Source organism: Thamnophis elegans, chromosome 1, assembly GCF_009769535.1.
Source record: "Thamnophis elegans isolate rThaEle1 chromosome 1, rThaEle1.pri, whole genome shotgun sequence".
In the NCBI taxonomy this organism is placed as follows: Eukaryota; Metazoa; Chordata; class Lepidosauria; order Squamata; family Colubridae; genus Thamnophis; species Thamnophis elegans.
Genome location: NC_045541.1, coordinates 135,253,544 through 135,267,848, shown reverse-complemented (window position 1 = coordinate 135,267,848; position 14,305 = coordinate 135,253,544). Strand labels below are relative to the sequence as shown.

The 14,305-nt window shown below is 38.9% G+C and overlaps 2 protein-coding genes across 4 annotated transcripts in view; one reads left to right on the top strand and one right to left on the bottom strand.

Annotated features, from left to right (window-relative positions):
• TSHR (thyroid stimulating hormone receptor) overlaps positions 1-8,269 on the bottom strand; it is a 39,804-nt gene extending 31,535 nt beyond the window's left edge. For both annotated transcript variants that reach the window (XM_032232008.1, XM_032232091.1), the window contains exons 1-2: positions 8,111-8,269; positions 4,962-5,285 (exon numbers count right to left, since the gene is read on the bottom strand). In XM_032232008.1, coding sequence (XP_032087899.1) covers positions 4,962-5,137 — 176 coding nt within the window. In that variant the 5' untranslated portion in view covers positions 5,138-5,285; positions 8,111-8,269. The remainder of the gene's footprint in view (positions 1-4,961; positions 5,286-8,110) is intronic.
• A 2,728-nt stretch (positions 8,270-10,997) lies between these two features.
• The window catches only part of CEP128 (centrosomal protein 128), a 184,917-nt gene continuing 181,609 nt past the window's right edge, over positions 10,998-14,305 (top strand). The window contains exon 1 of one of the 2 annotated variants that reach the window (XM_032232414.1): positions 10,998-11,136. The gene's annotated coding sequence lies outside the window, so the exon portion shown is untranslated. The remainder of the gene's footprint in view (positions 11,137-14,305) is intronic. The other variant, XM_032232421.1, reaches the window with a different exon arrangement.

Below are 14,305 nucleotides of genomic sequence, written 5' to 3'. Positions count from 1 at the left end.
CTCATAGGCGATCAAACCCCATGGACAGTACCAAAAGGGGGAAAAAAGAACCATTCCTACAGCCTACATTTCTGTGATTCAGTCTCCAACAACAACCTGTTCCATAGAGATTATTATTAGCAAATTTACTTTGAAAAAGAGAAATATATTGATGAAAGAAATGTCCTTCTGGGTTCAGCTCCAAGTGGGGAAAAAGACACTGGGGACATGGAGGCTGCTTGGAAAGATGGTTTATTGGTGGACAAGACCACAGGGTTTGAGCCCTGAACAGAAAAGATCATCATATGCTTCAATGTTGGTGGAGAAGAGGAGAAGGGCTGAGGGAGCGGCTTGCTAGGCTTTTTATAACCTGTTCAGTCCCACCTCTCTGTTTCCTGTTCCTGTGTAAGAAATGTATTCTGATTGGTTGTCAGACTCCCATAGGGCTGGAGTTGCAAGAGCAACTCTCTGGGCTGTGTTTTGAATCCAGGTTTGGTTGAGTTCTCAGATACCATGGGGTCAGTTGAGGCCCATGTTATCATGCTTTACTGTAGCTAAAGTGGAGAAGTCTTTATTATGTAAAATGGACTAGCTTGGCCTTCTTAATGGTCCATTAACAAAGTGGGGATGGGCAGGAAGCTACAGGCAGCTATTCTGTCTTTTAAAACATGTTTCTTTCTTTTCACATCGAGAAATATTCTACCTTTTCAATATATCCTAGGATATTTCATTTTTCTGGGAGAGGGCTGGATGATAACTTCCCACAATATAAAGATAGAAAACAAAGGCAAGTCATTTTAAAGCCATAGCACAGAGCACTCCAGTCATGTGAGACATGATATGTTTTAGCTATAGTGCGAGCAGTGAAACTTCAGAATTCCTGTCCTGGATTGCATATACAGTAATAAAACCCAGAAAATCGGTAAGCGATAAAACAGCTTTCGGTTCTGTAGATTTTGGCAAATCACTCCAACCTCACCTCCTATCTTATGAGCCTTGATTAATTTTGAAACTTCAAAAAACAGTTGAAAGAGATTTATTCCACTTGTTTGATCCAACCAAGTATCAGTAGTTTACACCTGATTAATTTGCTCATCTAGAATCAAGTCTTAGATATTATCATTCATCTTTCACATATTAGCAAGCAAAACCCTCAAACTCCAGGAGTAATTATCAAATGGTCAATTAGTAACAATAATAAATTATTAATTGACATTTACTAATACTAATTGACCATCAGTCTAATTGACTGCTAAGCTTGCCAAAATGGATGACTAGTGTCTGGTACACTGTTGACATAAAGAAGTTAAAGGTAAAGGTTCCCCTCACACATATGTGCTAGTTGTTCCTGACTCTAGGGAGCAGTGCTCATCTCCGTTTCACAGCTGAAGAGCCAGCACTGTTTGAAGACGTTTCCATGGTCATGGGGCCGGCATGACTAAATGGTGAAGGTGCACGGAACACTGTTACCTTCCCACCAAAGGTGGTTCCTATTTTTCCACTTGCATTTTTGCATGCTTTCAAACTGCTAGGTTGGCAGAAGCTGGGACAAGTAATAGGAGATCACTCCGTTATGTAGCGCTAGGGATTTGAACTGCCGATCTGCCAACCTTTCTGATTCCAATAAATGGAGACAATCAAAGTGAAGCCAAGAGTCATAAGGGGGCAAAGTATAGGTATGTGATCTCTAATTGATACAGAAAAATAAAGTGCTTCTACAACCTGCATTTCTGTGATTGATTCTCCTGCAACAACTTGTCCCACAGGGATAATAAACCAAGGCAAATACTAGTCCTCCACTTACAACAGGTCATTTAGTGACTGTTCAAAGTTACAACAGCACTGAAAAAGTGATTTATGACTATTTTTCACACTTATGATCATTGTAGCATCCCCATGGTCACATGATCAAAATTCAGATGCTTGGCAAATTACTCATATTTATGATGGCTGAAATGTCCCTAGGTCATGTGATCACTTTTTGCGACCTTTTGACAAGCGAAGTCAATGGGGAAGCCAGGTTCACTTAACAATCGTGTTACTAACTTGACAACTGCAATGATTCACTTAGCAACTGTAGCAAAAAAGGTTGTAAAATGGGGCAAAATTCACTTAACAATTGCCTCACTTAGCAATAGAAATTTTGGACTCAATTTGGTCCAAAGTCAAGGACTACCTCTAATTGTAAAAGTGCTGATCTTCCCCCAAGATTGATATTGTCAGTTATATCCCTCTTGATTTAGTCTACAGAAAAAAGAAAGAACATCTTAAATTTTTACTTATGTTGAGGTAAAAAAAAATTGGGCACCAAGCCGGTAGTAATGGCAGCTGAAACCCATCCCTGAATATAACCATAAAGGGTAAAAAATCAATTCTGTTGAAAAGAAGTCAAAATCCATAGTGAAAAAACCATCCATATAAATCAATTGAAATTTTAAAAGAATCTAATTTCCAAGCTTCCATTTTTCAGTCTGTCTGACTCTTGACTCTCAGACAGTTCGCATTCCCACAACAGCCAGTTCACATGGGTGAAACCTGGGTTTTTGATACATAAACATAGAGAGCTCCTCCTACACTCCCTCTCTCCCTTTCTGTCTTGAAAGGAGAAAGACTGCTTTCTTTAAGCTAGAAACAGAAGCTGCTGAATTGAGGCAGGAAAGGAGTGCCACAGCCTCAGCATTAACCGATTGGAATTTCCAGGGAAAAGGGGAAATTTAGAGAAAAAATTGTTTCCAAAAACCTTGTTTATTTCTGTAGAAATAGGTAAAGGTTTTTAGTTAGGCATCAGTGCTAGACTTTTCATTTATTTTGCTGTGCACATGTTAGAAGTCAACTTCTCTCAGACTCCTATTTTTTTGAATACTTAAGCTTGGGGTAAGGAGGTTCCATTGAGTTCAAGTTTTACTTTTTTCTCTGTGAAGTTCTTGACAGCTGACATATTTTGAAAGCCTGTTTTTAATTGTACAATGCAATTGAGGGTTTTTAATTGTAGAATGTTTCTTGATTTTTAGGCTTTTATGATGTGTTTTTTTATTGTATGCCACCCATAATCATATTTTGTGAGATGGGCACTGATAATTAATAAAGCCAGATCCTGAATGAGGTTGCTAATTAAAATAATCCATCTTTTTTGTAAATAAAATTTGATTTTATTCATTTTTGCAAACTTGCAGAACTGGAAATGTTATTTTCATGAACCTTTTTTATTAGCCATAAGGGGAGTATAGGTTATGCTAGTACACTCTCTCCCATACATCAAAGAGAAGAGGCACCTCCAGGAACATTACTGATAGGAATATTTGTGAGGCAGCTGAAGCTAGGCCGGAAGTCAGGACTGGGAAAAGTCTTCCAGGAGGGCTTGAGGAAGATAAGATTTCAGACTTCTAGAAACCCTGTTCTACCAATACACAAATATTTCTTATGAATGATATTTATAGTTTGATTGAGATTGGTCAATTTTATCTGAATTTGAATTCATAGTTTTGAGCTGGAAAATAATCTGTTTTTAGTGCAAGTTTTTCAAGCTGGAACCTTAATGGTACTTAGACTTATCAACAGTACTTAGACTTATCGTATAAGACACACCTTTCCCCCCCAAAAAGAGAGTGAAAATCTGGGTGCATCTTATACATTGAATACAGTATTTTTGGCCTACCAAAACCCCACCCCCTTTGCAAAAATGGACATGCAGAAGGTTTGGGAGGCCTGCAGACTGCAAAAACTTTTAAATTTTTTTTTAAACTGGTGCATCTTATACTCTGGTGTGTCTTATAGTCCAAAAAATATGGTATATACCACTTCACATTGCTTTACAGACCTCTCTAAGCGGTTTACAGAGTCAGCATATTGCCCCCAACAATCTGGATTCTCATTTTACCAACCTCAGAAAGATGGAAGGCTGAGTCAATCTTGAGCCTGGTGAAATTCGATCTGCCAAACTGCTGGCAGCCGGTGATCAGCAGAAGTAGCCTGCAGTACTGCACTCTAACCACTACACCACCACGGCTCATAAATGAGAAGTATTTTCATTCTTCTCATCCCTACCAGGACTATATATCTTCCTCAGTTTTGGATTCTCTACCAGAGGCCTTAGAGTTGAAGGGTCTATGTGGCATCTTCGCTATTCCTGGTACTGCATTTTTATGAACAGAGAGCTTTGATGTTGTTCCAAGCATCTGTTGGAGCTAATTTCTCAATTTATGAGTCAGAGCTCTAAGTGCTCCTAGGACTACCACGAACACTTTGACCTTTACTTTCCAAATCCTCTCTTCTGCCCTGGTGCTTCTCCAGCTTTTCATACTCCTTCATGATTTTGCTATCACTTGGCACAGCTACATTTATCACCATCATTGCCTTCTGGATATGTTGTATATATCATGATTTTAGAGGCAGTGATGAATCATTATGAAAACCAGTAACACACACACACACACACACACACACACACACACACACACACACACACACACACACCGCCCAGGGGAGTGGCTTCCAAAATTAACTTAAAATTGCAACCAAAACTCTCAGAACATAAAGACCAATGAGCTCAGTGAGCATTCTCATATTTCCATTACAGTTAACAGCTTAGATTCAGTTCCAAACCTCATGAACTCATGAAAGCAGCTGCATTCATGGAGATTCATGGAGATGCATACAAGTACTAGGTTCTTCTTCCCACATTTCACTTTCTGGATTCAAGCTGCACTTTGCATTGGCTTTAAAACTGAGATGGTGGAGAATCAAACATTCAGAAAACAAAATGCAGAGAAAAAGACTAAGTCCAGTGGGATCAAGATCTGGATTGGTATGCATGATCAGTTACATGCAACTGATTTAAAAATATGCTAAAATTCATGAGTAGCTTAACTTGAAAGCTTGTTGAACATTGCAGCCGCCTTAAAATATTAAGGTTAACAAACCTTATTTAATTCAGTCACTAGGCTGGATTCATACTATGCTGAGTATTGTATCCGTGTACTCACAATGTCCGTGTGCTCTGTGGTAGTGTAGGGATGAAATTGATCTCCATACAAGTTATTTTATAGTGTCCCCATTCAGAACAATCACACGAGGATGAAGGGCACACTTCTGTCCCTCCACTTCTCTGGCCCATTTCCAGCAGAAGCAGCAGCTGAAAGAACATTGGTGGCCACAGCATCTTCTTGTTCCTACTACTGCAGCAGCTTCATTATCTTGTGTAATCTTTTGCACCAGAGAGAAGAGAGGGACTAATTAAGATGCTTTTCCTGAGAACAGCTGGAATCGCCAAAGAAATGTCCCATCCACCTAATTATTTCCCACTTTCTCTAAAAGCAAAAATAGAAAAAAGAAAATAAGGAACGTACAAAAATACAGTATGTTATACAACTAGCCGTCAAAGCCATGTTGTTGCTTATTAATTTCAATATGTCTCCAGACCAGTGGTGGGTTTCAAAAAATTTTCGAACCTACTCTGTGGGTGTGGCCTCCTTTGTGGGAGTGGCTTGCCGAACATGTGACCTGGTGGGAGTGGCTTACTGGACATGTGTTCTCTCTCTCTCTCTCTCTCTCTCTCCCTCTCTCTCTCTCTCTCTCTCCCTCCCTCCCTCCTTTTGTCTCTCTGTTCCTTTTTCCTTTTTTTCTTTCATCTCTCTCTCACACTTTTTCTTTCTTTTTTCTTTTTTTCTTTCTTTCTTCCTTCCTTTCTTTCTCTTTCTGTCTCTGTGTGAGTCTGTCTGTCTGTCTGTGTGTGTGTGTGTGTGTCAGTGGTGGGTTTCAAAAAAATTTGGAACCTCTTTTGTAGGTGTGGCCTGCTTTCTGTGTCCACTGGTGGAACCTCTTCTAACCAGTTCGGTAGATTTGACGAACCGGTTCTACCGAACTGGTGCGAACTGGTAGAAACCCACCTCTGCTCCAGACCCACTGGACATTAAAATAAGATGAAAATAATAATAAACATACTGAAACATAAAGAGTAAGTTCTGGGCCATTCAAAATCCCACAGTAAGTTTCTACTACACGGGCTTCTGGGAAGCATATTCCTTTTCAATCAACTAAATGCCTTCCAGAATGCTGAACAAGGCTTCTGTATGTTGTATTAAAATACTCATACTGCCTAACTATAACTTGAACATTTTCTTTTTTAAGTAGTCTGTCTCTTTTGGCACGTCTCCCACAAATCTGACCTGAAAGTCTTGCTTTTTCAAGAATAAAAACGGGATGTCAGAATTGCTGTGTTACACTGTCCACAGCTGTATTGATTTGAGATTATATTATGACACCAGCCATGGAAAACTTGTCATATCAAACAACTAGAAACTACATAAAGAACACTTGGGATAGTGGATTAAATCCTTTGCTTTGGAGGAAGAAAGCCGATTGAGAAATTATTTGCAATATATTGCAAATTAAACAATGCAATAATTTATTTTCAAACATTTTGCAAATCATAAGCAGGGATTATTTATTTTCAAATTCAAGGCTTTGAGTATTTGAAAATCTGAGAATTTGATATTTTGAACATTTGAATTGCAAGGATTCAAGGCCGAGGAACTTTTCCTCAGACTTGAATCCTTGAAATTCAATTTTGAGGAAATGTGATATGATATATGGATGAATAGTTAATGAAAGGTGAAACAGAGTTGTAAGCTGGTTTGAATATGTGCAGATAAAACCTCTAACAACATTGTTAGCAACATTAGAATAGACAAAAAAACCTATACTCAAAAATATAGTTGTTTAGAATAAAGCATACAATTCCAAAATATATAAATAATTATAAACAATTTAAAATCTGATTTGCAAGTTAAAGAAATCAATTATTGAGTGATCTTAACAGTAAGCTAAGTATTTCTGAAAACCAGCAATATTTCTGGAAAGAAAATCAGTCATCAATTTTCTATATGAAAATTTCTATATAGAAATTGAATAAATGAATAAAAATAAATATAGAAATGAATAGTAAGAGAAAAGACATGTGAGATTTCCAATGAAAAAATAATAATGAATATAAATTATAGCTCAATATATTGCAGTTATAAATCTCAAACAGACTTTCCAATTCACTTATAATGGACATTTTCAAAAATAAAGAATATATTCTATTTGTGATAAATAGAATATTGGGTTTTATCATTTTTGAACTAATACTAGATTATGAAACTTCAACATATGGAAACAATTTCTTATATGCCTTTTGTATCTAGAATAACCTAAAAAAAGAGAGGAGAAAACAGTTTTTAAAAATTGCCCAGCGTTTTTAATTTATTCATTACTTGTATGAACAATCACATTTGTTGTCAATTAAAAGTGATGAAAACTGAACATTTTTAATTAGAACTACTATCTTAAATTTAAAATAAAAAAATAAAACATGATATGATTATAAACTTGGGATTGCTTGCAATCCAATATCATTTAACTGCTATTATATTGAACAGTAAGATTTAAACATAGGTTTGCTGCCAAAAGTTATTAATGGATATATAATTTGCACTTCAATGTTAGCAATAATCGGGGAGGGGGGGAACTTACCAGTATATTTTTTTCTAAACACAATTGAGAATCTCAACATTATTCCCCAATGTATAATGCCATCGGTTAGAAATTCTGAAAATGGTATCTTATAGTATTATCTTATATACCAACCAAAATTAAGTTCAGCCAGACACAACACAGCAAGGAATACTCAAAGGTGCTTTTTTCTTTCTCTTTATTAAGACTTGCAAGCAGCTTTTGTGCTTGCATAACTGTCAGACAGTTATCAGGTGAAAGTTCCTGCCCTCAGGGAGATAAAATTGTGAAGACACCTGCCAGGCTGAATATCCACCTGTTGCCATTTGGGCCCTCTGCGCTCCAACTATACCAAGATTTTTGAGAGTTGTAGCAACTCTTCATATGGAAACTCTCCACAAACACACCAGCTCTATTTTAAGGGATAGGAGGTTTTCCCCACTTCTCCATCCTTTTAGGTCAGTTTTTTTCAGCCTTGGCAACTTTTAAGATACCTGAACTCCCAGAATTCCCCAGTAAGTACAGTGGCTGGGAAATTCTGGGAATTGAAGTCCACACAACTTAAACTTGTCAAAGTTGAAAAACACCATCCTGAACACAGGAGTATAGATACCAACTACATCTGTTTATTGATCCTCACCGGGACTCGCAGCTCAGTGAGAAGACGGTCGCTGTCAAGGAGGATGTGATCCTTTCTCGTCCTCTTCTCCCGCCCAGCGCCTTCTGAAACACCCGGCCAGAAGCTGCGGAGAACCCTCCAAAGTCCCATCAGGGTTGGACGACAAGGCGCCACAATTTGCCCGAGTGGCAGGTAGAGAAGGCAACTCCGCTCGACACTCTGGAGCAACATCAGTGCCAGCAGTGCCTTCAAGGCTGGCGGTCGGTTGCCATCTAGTGGCGACAAGCCAGATCGCACCGAGTCGAAAGCTTTCCGTCAAGAAGTACGTGAAATCGCGAGTTAATGCATCTGCTTATCGATTCGCTTTAGTTCAAAATTAATTATAGCCCAAAACCACCTATTTATATTCCGCTTTTTAAATTCTTCTTAGTGCGGAAGGCGGTTAATAATAATAGGAAAAAAAAAAGATACGCCTGCGTTTACCCAAATCCTCCACTAAATGAAATTAGTGATTCACTGGAAACGTTTGCATTACATGCTTACAGTGATTTATCCAACTGGTCCAGTTTCTGGGCTTTCCCAACCCATTAACCGTAATCTAACCACACAGGCTGAATCTGCATGACTAGCTATCTTAAAATGAAATTTAGTTCAATCTGCAGAGCCATAAACTAGACAACCATATTGTGAAGACCCAGCCCAGGTAGTCAGTCTGTTTCTCAGGAGCTCCCACAAAATTCAATTAGTTAATATAGTAAGTCCATACAGTAGGCCACACACTGCCATTGCCATGTCCTCTGAATCATATGTGGCTGTGATCCTTCTAAGCTGCCTGACAATGTTCCAGGACCAGCCTCCCATAAACAGAAAATATGCTCTACCTATGGTCTCATGGTATTCACCCCATCTAGCCAAATTACAATTTAAGTTAAGGCAGTGATGCCTGGATATTCTTCCATACACAGAGCATACAGTAATCCAAAAAGGTTTTAGACAAAACTATGAGGCTATAATGTGGTTAAAGCCCTGGAGTTAGGACCAGGAGCAGGACCAGGAGAGCAGTCCCTAGTCCACCATAGATGCTCATTAGAGATTTAGGTTTTTTTAAATGATGTACTGAATGCCAGCGGATTTAAAAATTGTTTTAAATTTACACTATATAAGAATACAATAGGCTATTGGGGAAAAATCATTACCTTGGGAGTTAAATTGTAACCTTTTTCCAAATTATAGGAAATAAGTGTTTTCCTTTAGTTTGCATTGGTCACAGCCCATCAGGAATAGTGGGGTTTAGTCTGGGTTAGTCTAGTCCAGGGGTCAGCAAACTTATACACCCAAAGAGCCATTTGGACCTGTTTCCCAAGAAAAGAAAACACCGGGAGCCACAAAGGTCCTAACTGGAAGCCCCCTGTTCAATTCTGGAGCTGACCAGAAGTTCAGTTCCCCCACTATAGAGTCTCTTCCTAGCGTGGCGTACTTTTTCCTCTGTCATAAGCAAAAGCCCTATCAATTGTGGAGACAATTGGAAAACCCTCCCTTTGCCATAGAGTCTTCTCTTGGCACTGTGCTCCCCCCCCCCAACGGGAAGCTCCTTTCAAAATTGTGGCACCGACCGGTGACGGAGCCGCAGCAGAGAGAGGAAAGAGCCACATGTGGCTCCAGAGCCGCAGTTTGCTGACCCCTGGTCTAATTAGAATTATTTAGAGAAATTAAACAGGTTTGGAAAAATCAACAAAGATGATTGTAAGGATGACACTGATATATAATTTTATGTCATTTTATTCTATTTATTCTATTTATGTATCAAATTATATTGTATCTTATCCCATAACTATTGTATTTTACTTTACTCTTATTTTAAATTGTTTGTAGAAGATTTTATTGGCAATATGTGTCTGAACCTTGTGCTTTGATATGACCTATAGACTAAGCAATACAGCTATCATATCAAACAAAGATGATTGAAAATAAAATAAAAAACAACTGAAAGAGATTGAAGCAGCTGTGCAGGGTCTATGGATTCTAGTTACAGGACGGCATATTTCCTCTGAATGTTAGGGGTGGGGGGGAAGTTGCTTTTTGCTCTCCAGTGAGTTTCACACACCATCGGTTATGGCCATTTATGTCATCTGTCCTGGTCTCATAGCCAAGTAGGATTAGGGTTAGTGGTTGATAAATAGAAGTTTATGCACCTGTGCTGTAGTTACAGCAACAGCATTCCAATTATGTCCACTTCAACAATTATATAAGACATGGTGTTCTGCTCTTCACTAGGTGTATTTAAGCAAAGGCTGGCCAGCCAATTGTCTGGAGTGCTTTAGGAATTTGGATTTCCAAATTTCCAGACTAGCTAACTTCATTTCTTAAACTGTTTGCTTCTAATATTCTAAGTTTCCTTCTTTGTCTTATTGAAAAGCCAGAAATTGTTGGAAATAAAAGTAACATCGTCCATCACCAATCCCACCCATTCCCATGTTTTAAAACAAAAACAACATCTGTAATTTGTGTTTTGCTCCTATTTGTGATGTGGTTGTGTACTTCACTCTTCTCCTACCCAGTGCGTTCCAAACAGCTTGAAATAAAATCCCGATCACCTCTTTTCAGCTTTTGGGACAGCTCGTTGTAATGCAACATAATTGTAAGGAATATGACTGGGAAAAACCACGCAGAGCTGACATTAAGTGCCTACGCCTTTAAGAAACAGGCGCAACCTGACTCTCTCTATTACCGCTTGCTGTACTGGTTCTTCGGCAACGAGGAACGGCGCTTCTGACTGTTCCTTAGACGGCTCGTCGCGGAGCATTCTGGTAGCTGTAGTTTCCTCTCGACTCGAAACAATCGGTGCCTCGGGACATTCGAACTACGATTCCTAGGATGCTAGGCGCCCGAGGGGCACTGGCGCCTTGCGAGGCCGCTCTCTCTCGGTGGCAGGGCGGCTAGTTCAAGTTGCCATAGCGGCAGCTGGGCGGGTGTCGGACAGTTGGAGACGGAGGCGTCCGGGAGTCATGCTTTTTTCCTGACAACTATTCTCATGTGAGAAGGCACGGGTTAGTCGCGGGATCAGAGAAGTGTCCGGGGCCCAGTGTGGAAATAAGCGTGGGGATGTTATGACAGCGAGTGGGAATGGGAGAATCGGAGTGGGTGCATCCGCTTGTGTCTTCGTCGCAGGCGTGGGGTGGAGAGAGCCATTGCCTTGGATCGTGCGATCGGGATCGGTCGTGATCTTACGCTGGCGGAACCCGAGTTTCGGGTGACGGAAATTCGGCCAGGAAAGCGTCTTTATAGTATCTGGACAAAAGAAACTTTGCAACGCTTTAAACGGATAACAGTTGTGCAGCCCGATTATGTGCATCAAAATAGAATAGAATTTTTTATTGGGCAAGTGTGATTGGACACACAAGGAATTTGTCTTTGGTGCATATCTTCTCAGTGTACCTAAAAAGACAAGATACATTCGTCCAGAATCATAAGGTACAGCATTTAATGATAATCATAGGATACAAATAAGTAATCAGGAAACAATCAATATCAATATAAATTGTAAGGCTACAAAGTTACAGTCCTGCAGTCCTACATGGGAGGAGCCTGGTGATAGAAACGAGGAGAAGACTAATAGTAATAGTAATGCAGCCTTAATGAATAGTTTGACAGTGGTGAGGGAATACTGTTCTTGTGTCTAGTTGTCTTGGTGTGCAGTGCTCTACAGCGTCGTTTTGAGGGTAGGAGTTGAAACAATTTATGTCCAGGATGCAAGGGGCCTGTAAATAGTTTCACCGTCCTCTTTTTGACTTGTGCAGTGTACCGGTCCTGAATGGAAGGCAGGTTGGCAGTAATTGTCAATTTTCTGCAGTTCTGATTATCCTCTGAAAGTAGGTGATTCATGTTTTGCCCAGCCTCTTCCTTTTATCATCCTTAAGAGGTGATAAATAATTTAACCATCATGACTCATAATAAACCCTGTTTGATTTCAGCAGCCTTACACTGGGGGAGGCGGCAATTCTGTACAGTATCTTCCAGGTTAGGAGGAAGAGCCATTGGACAAAATGAGGTGTGCAGATTGAGGTGCATTTAGAGTAAACAGATTTAGAGTACTCATGATTAAGGCAACGTAATATAGGAAGGATTTCAAGCAAAATGAAAATGAAAAGTGTCTTCAGATTATGTTTGTACTTATGAACTTCATACAGTATATATTTTTTGTGGCTTGTAAACTAAAACTTTTTTTTAACTGTCTGATTTGGAAGAATTTGCTCTTATTCATTTTATTTAAGACTATTCATGTGATATGATTCTGTATTAGCTATTTGTGACAGTTCCTAAGTGTTTCTGTTTTCAGTTGTATATTCCATCCATATGGTTCTGTGAAGCTGCAAAGGGATATGCTGTATGTTAAAGAGGTGATACCGTTGAGACCTATGAGTCATAATTAATTTTGAAAAGAGACAAATCTTTGCATTTTTAACAGTATTCTGGATGAGGGCTTAATCCTGTTTTCTGGAAAAAATGTACTCTAGCAGTGCCTTAATGTATATGCTCATGTTCGTCTTAAGGCATATCACCACTGAATTAAATGGATTTTAAACTCCTTCCTTCCTTCCTTCCTTCCTTCCTTCCTTCTTTCCTTCCTTCCTTCCTTCCCTCCCCTCCCTCCCCTCCCTCCCTCCCTCCCTTGGCAGATAAGACAGTTTGATAACCTTTACAGTACTTTGTGCTGTATTGGGATGGAAATGGGAACTATGCCTATAAGCTGATAATATTCTACATTTAATAGGTAAAAATGGGTATGATCCATTTGCTCCTGAATCACAATATATTCTAGTCCTGGTTACTATAACAAAGCTTTCCCTTGCTCCATTTCAACCTACTTTTTCAACGGTTGCATTCTGTTTAATTTTATGCTGACTGAACTGAAAGTGGCTCAGCATATATAAATCTTCCCCATAGTTCTTAGTTTGACTCAACTTCCTTTTTCCTGTTGATTGAAGTTTGGAGAAGTTGTACTTAAAGTTTCCTAAGTATCTTTTTGCTAATAGTCTGCTAGGGTGTGGCTTTTCCCCCTACTATTCTGTCTATATTTGATTTGCAATTGTGATGTTCTGTGATTAGGGGGGTAAACTGTTCTGGAGGATTGTGAATTTCACTGACAACTTAGGTGAGTTTCTTCACCTTGAAGATCTGCAATGATGCATGTATTGTTTTAGACTAGCCTTTTCACTAATTTGTTTTACTACTTTATCAAAGATAGGAATTACTGCTCTCAATTCAAATGAATCAATTTTGAAAATGTCCCTATTTTTTGTGAGAAGTGCTATGGGAACTAGGTGCATGCCCTAGAGTATTGGCCTTGATTTGGAATCCCCTGTCTGGCCATGGGTCCGCTCTAAGGTAGATCTTAATTGTATTGCTACAATATTATGGTAGAAATACATGATAATAAAAGTCACTGGTTACATTATTAAAGTTTGGTTTATAGATAAATTTTGTCTGAACAGGTCAAAGCTTTTTACTTAGTTTAGTACAATCTGCAAAGTAGAGGTACCATAGTATATATACATCATGGGTGTCAAACATCATTACAGCGACGTTATGTGACATATCAGGACTTTTTCCCCCTTTGCTAAACCGGGCGTGGGCGTGGCCAGGAAGTGACGCATCCAGCCTGCGGGCCGCAAGCTTGAGAGCCCTGGTATATATGATTCTTCAGTAGAAACTTGAATAGGGAAAGGAAGAAAACTGTTGTCAAGTATCTATTATTCTTTCGCTCAATGGATAAGTGAAATCTACATTTTAAGGAATACTGTAAAGTGTTTAAAATTGATGTTTTACATACAAAGATGCATTTTTAAAATGACTACTCCTGACTTTATGTGTAACTTCTATTATATTTCAATTTTTGTAGTTCAGGGCATTTGTGGAACAGATAATGTGTTTCAAATAATGTTATCAGTAAGCTTCTGAGAACTGATTGGGTATAAGATCAGTTTTTGGAAAGATTATCACACAAAAGAAGGCCAAGAAGTGTTCTCATGATCCTATCTCAGAGATAGGACATTGGATAATAGATTTAAGAAAGAGGAAGGCAAATTTCTGATTCTATATTACACAACATTTTACTAACAGAAAGAAAGTTCTGGCTTTAAACTGATTGGTGAGAGAGCTGCTAAATTCCTCCTTCACTGGATATTTAAGTAGAGACTGGCAACCATCTTTCAGAGA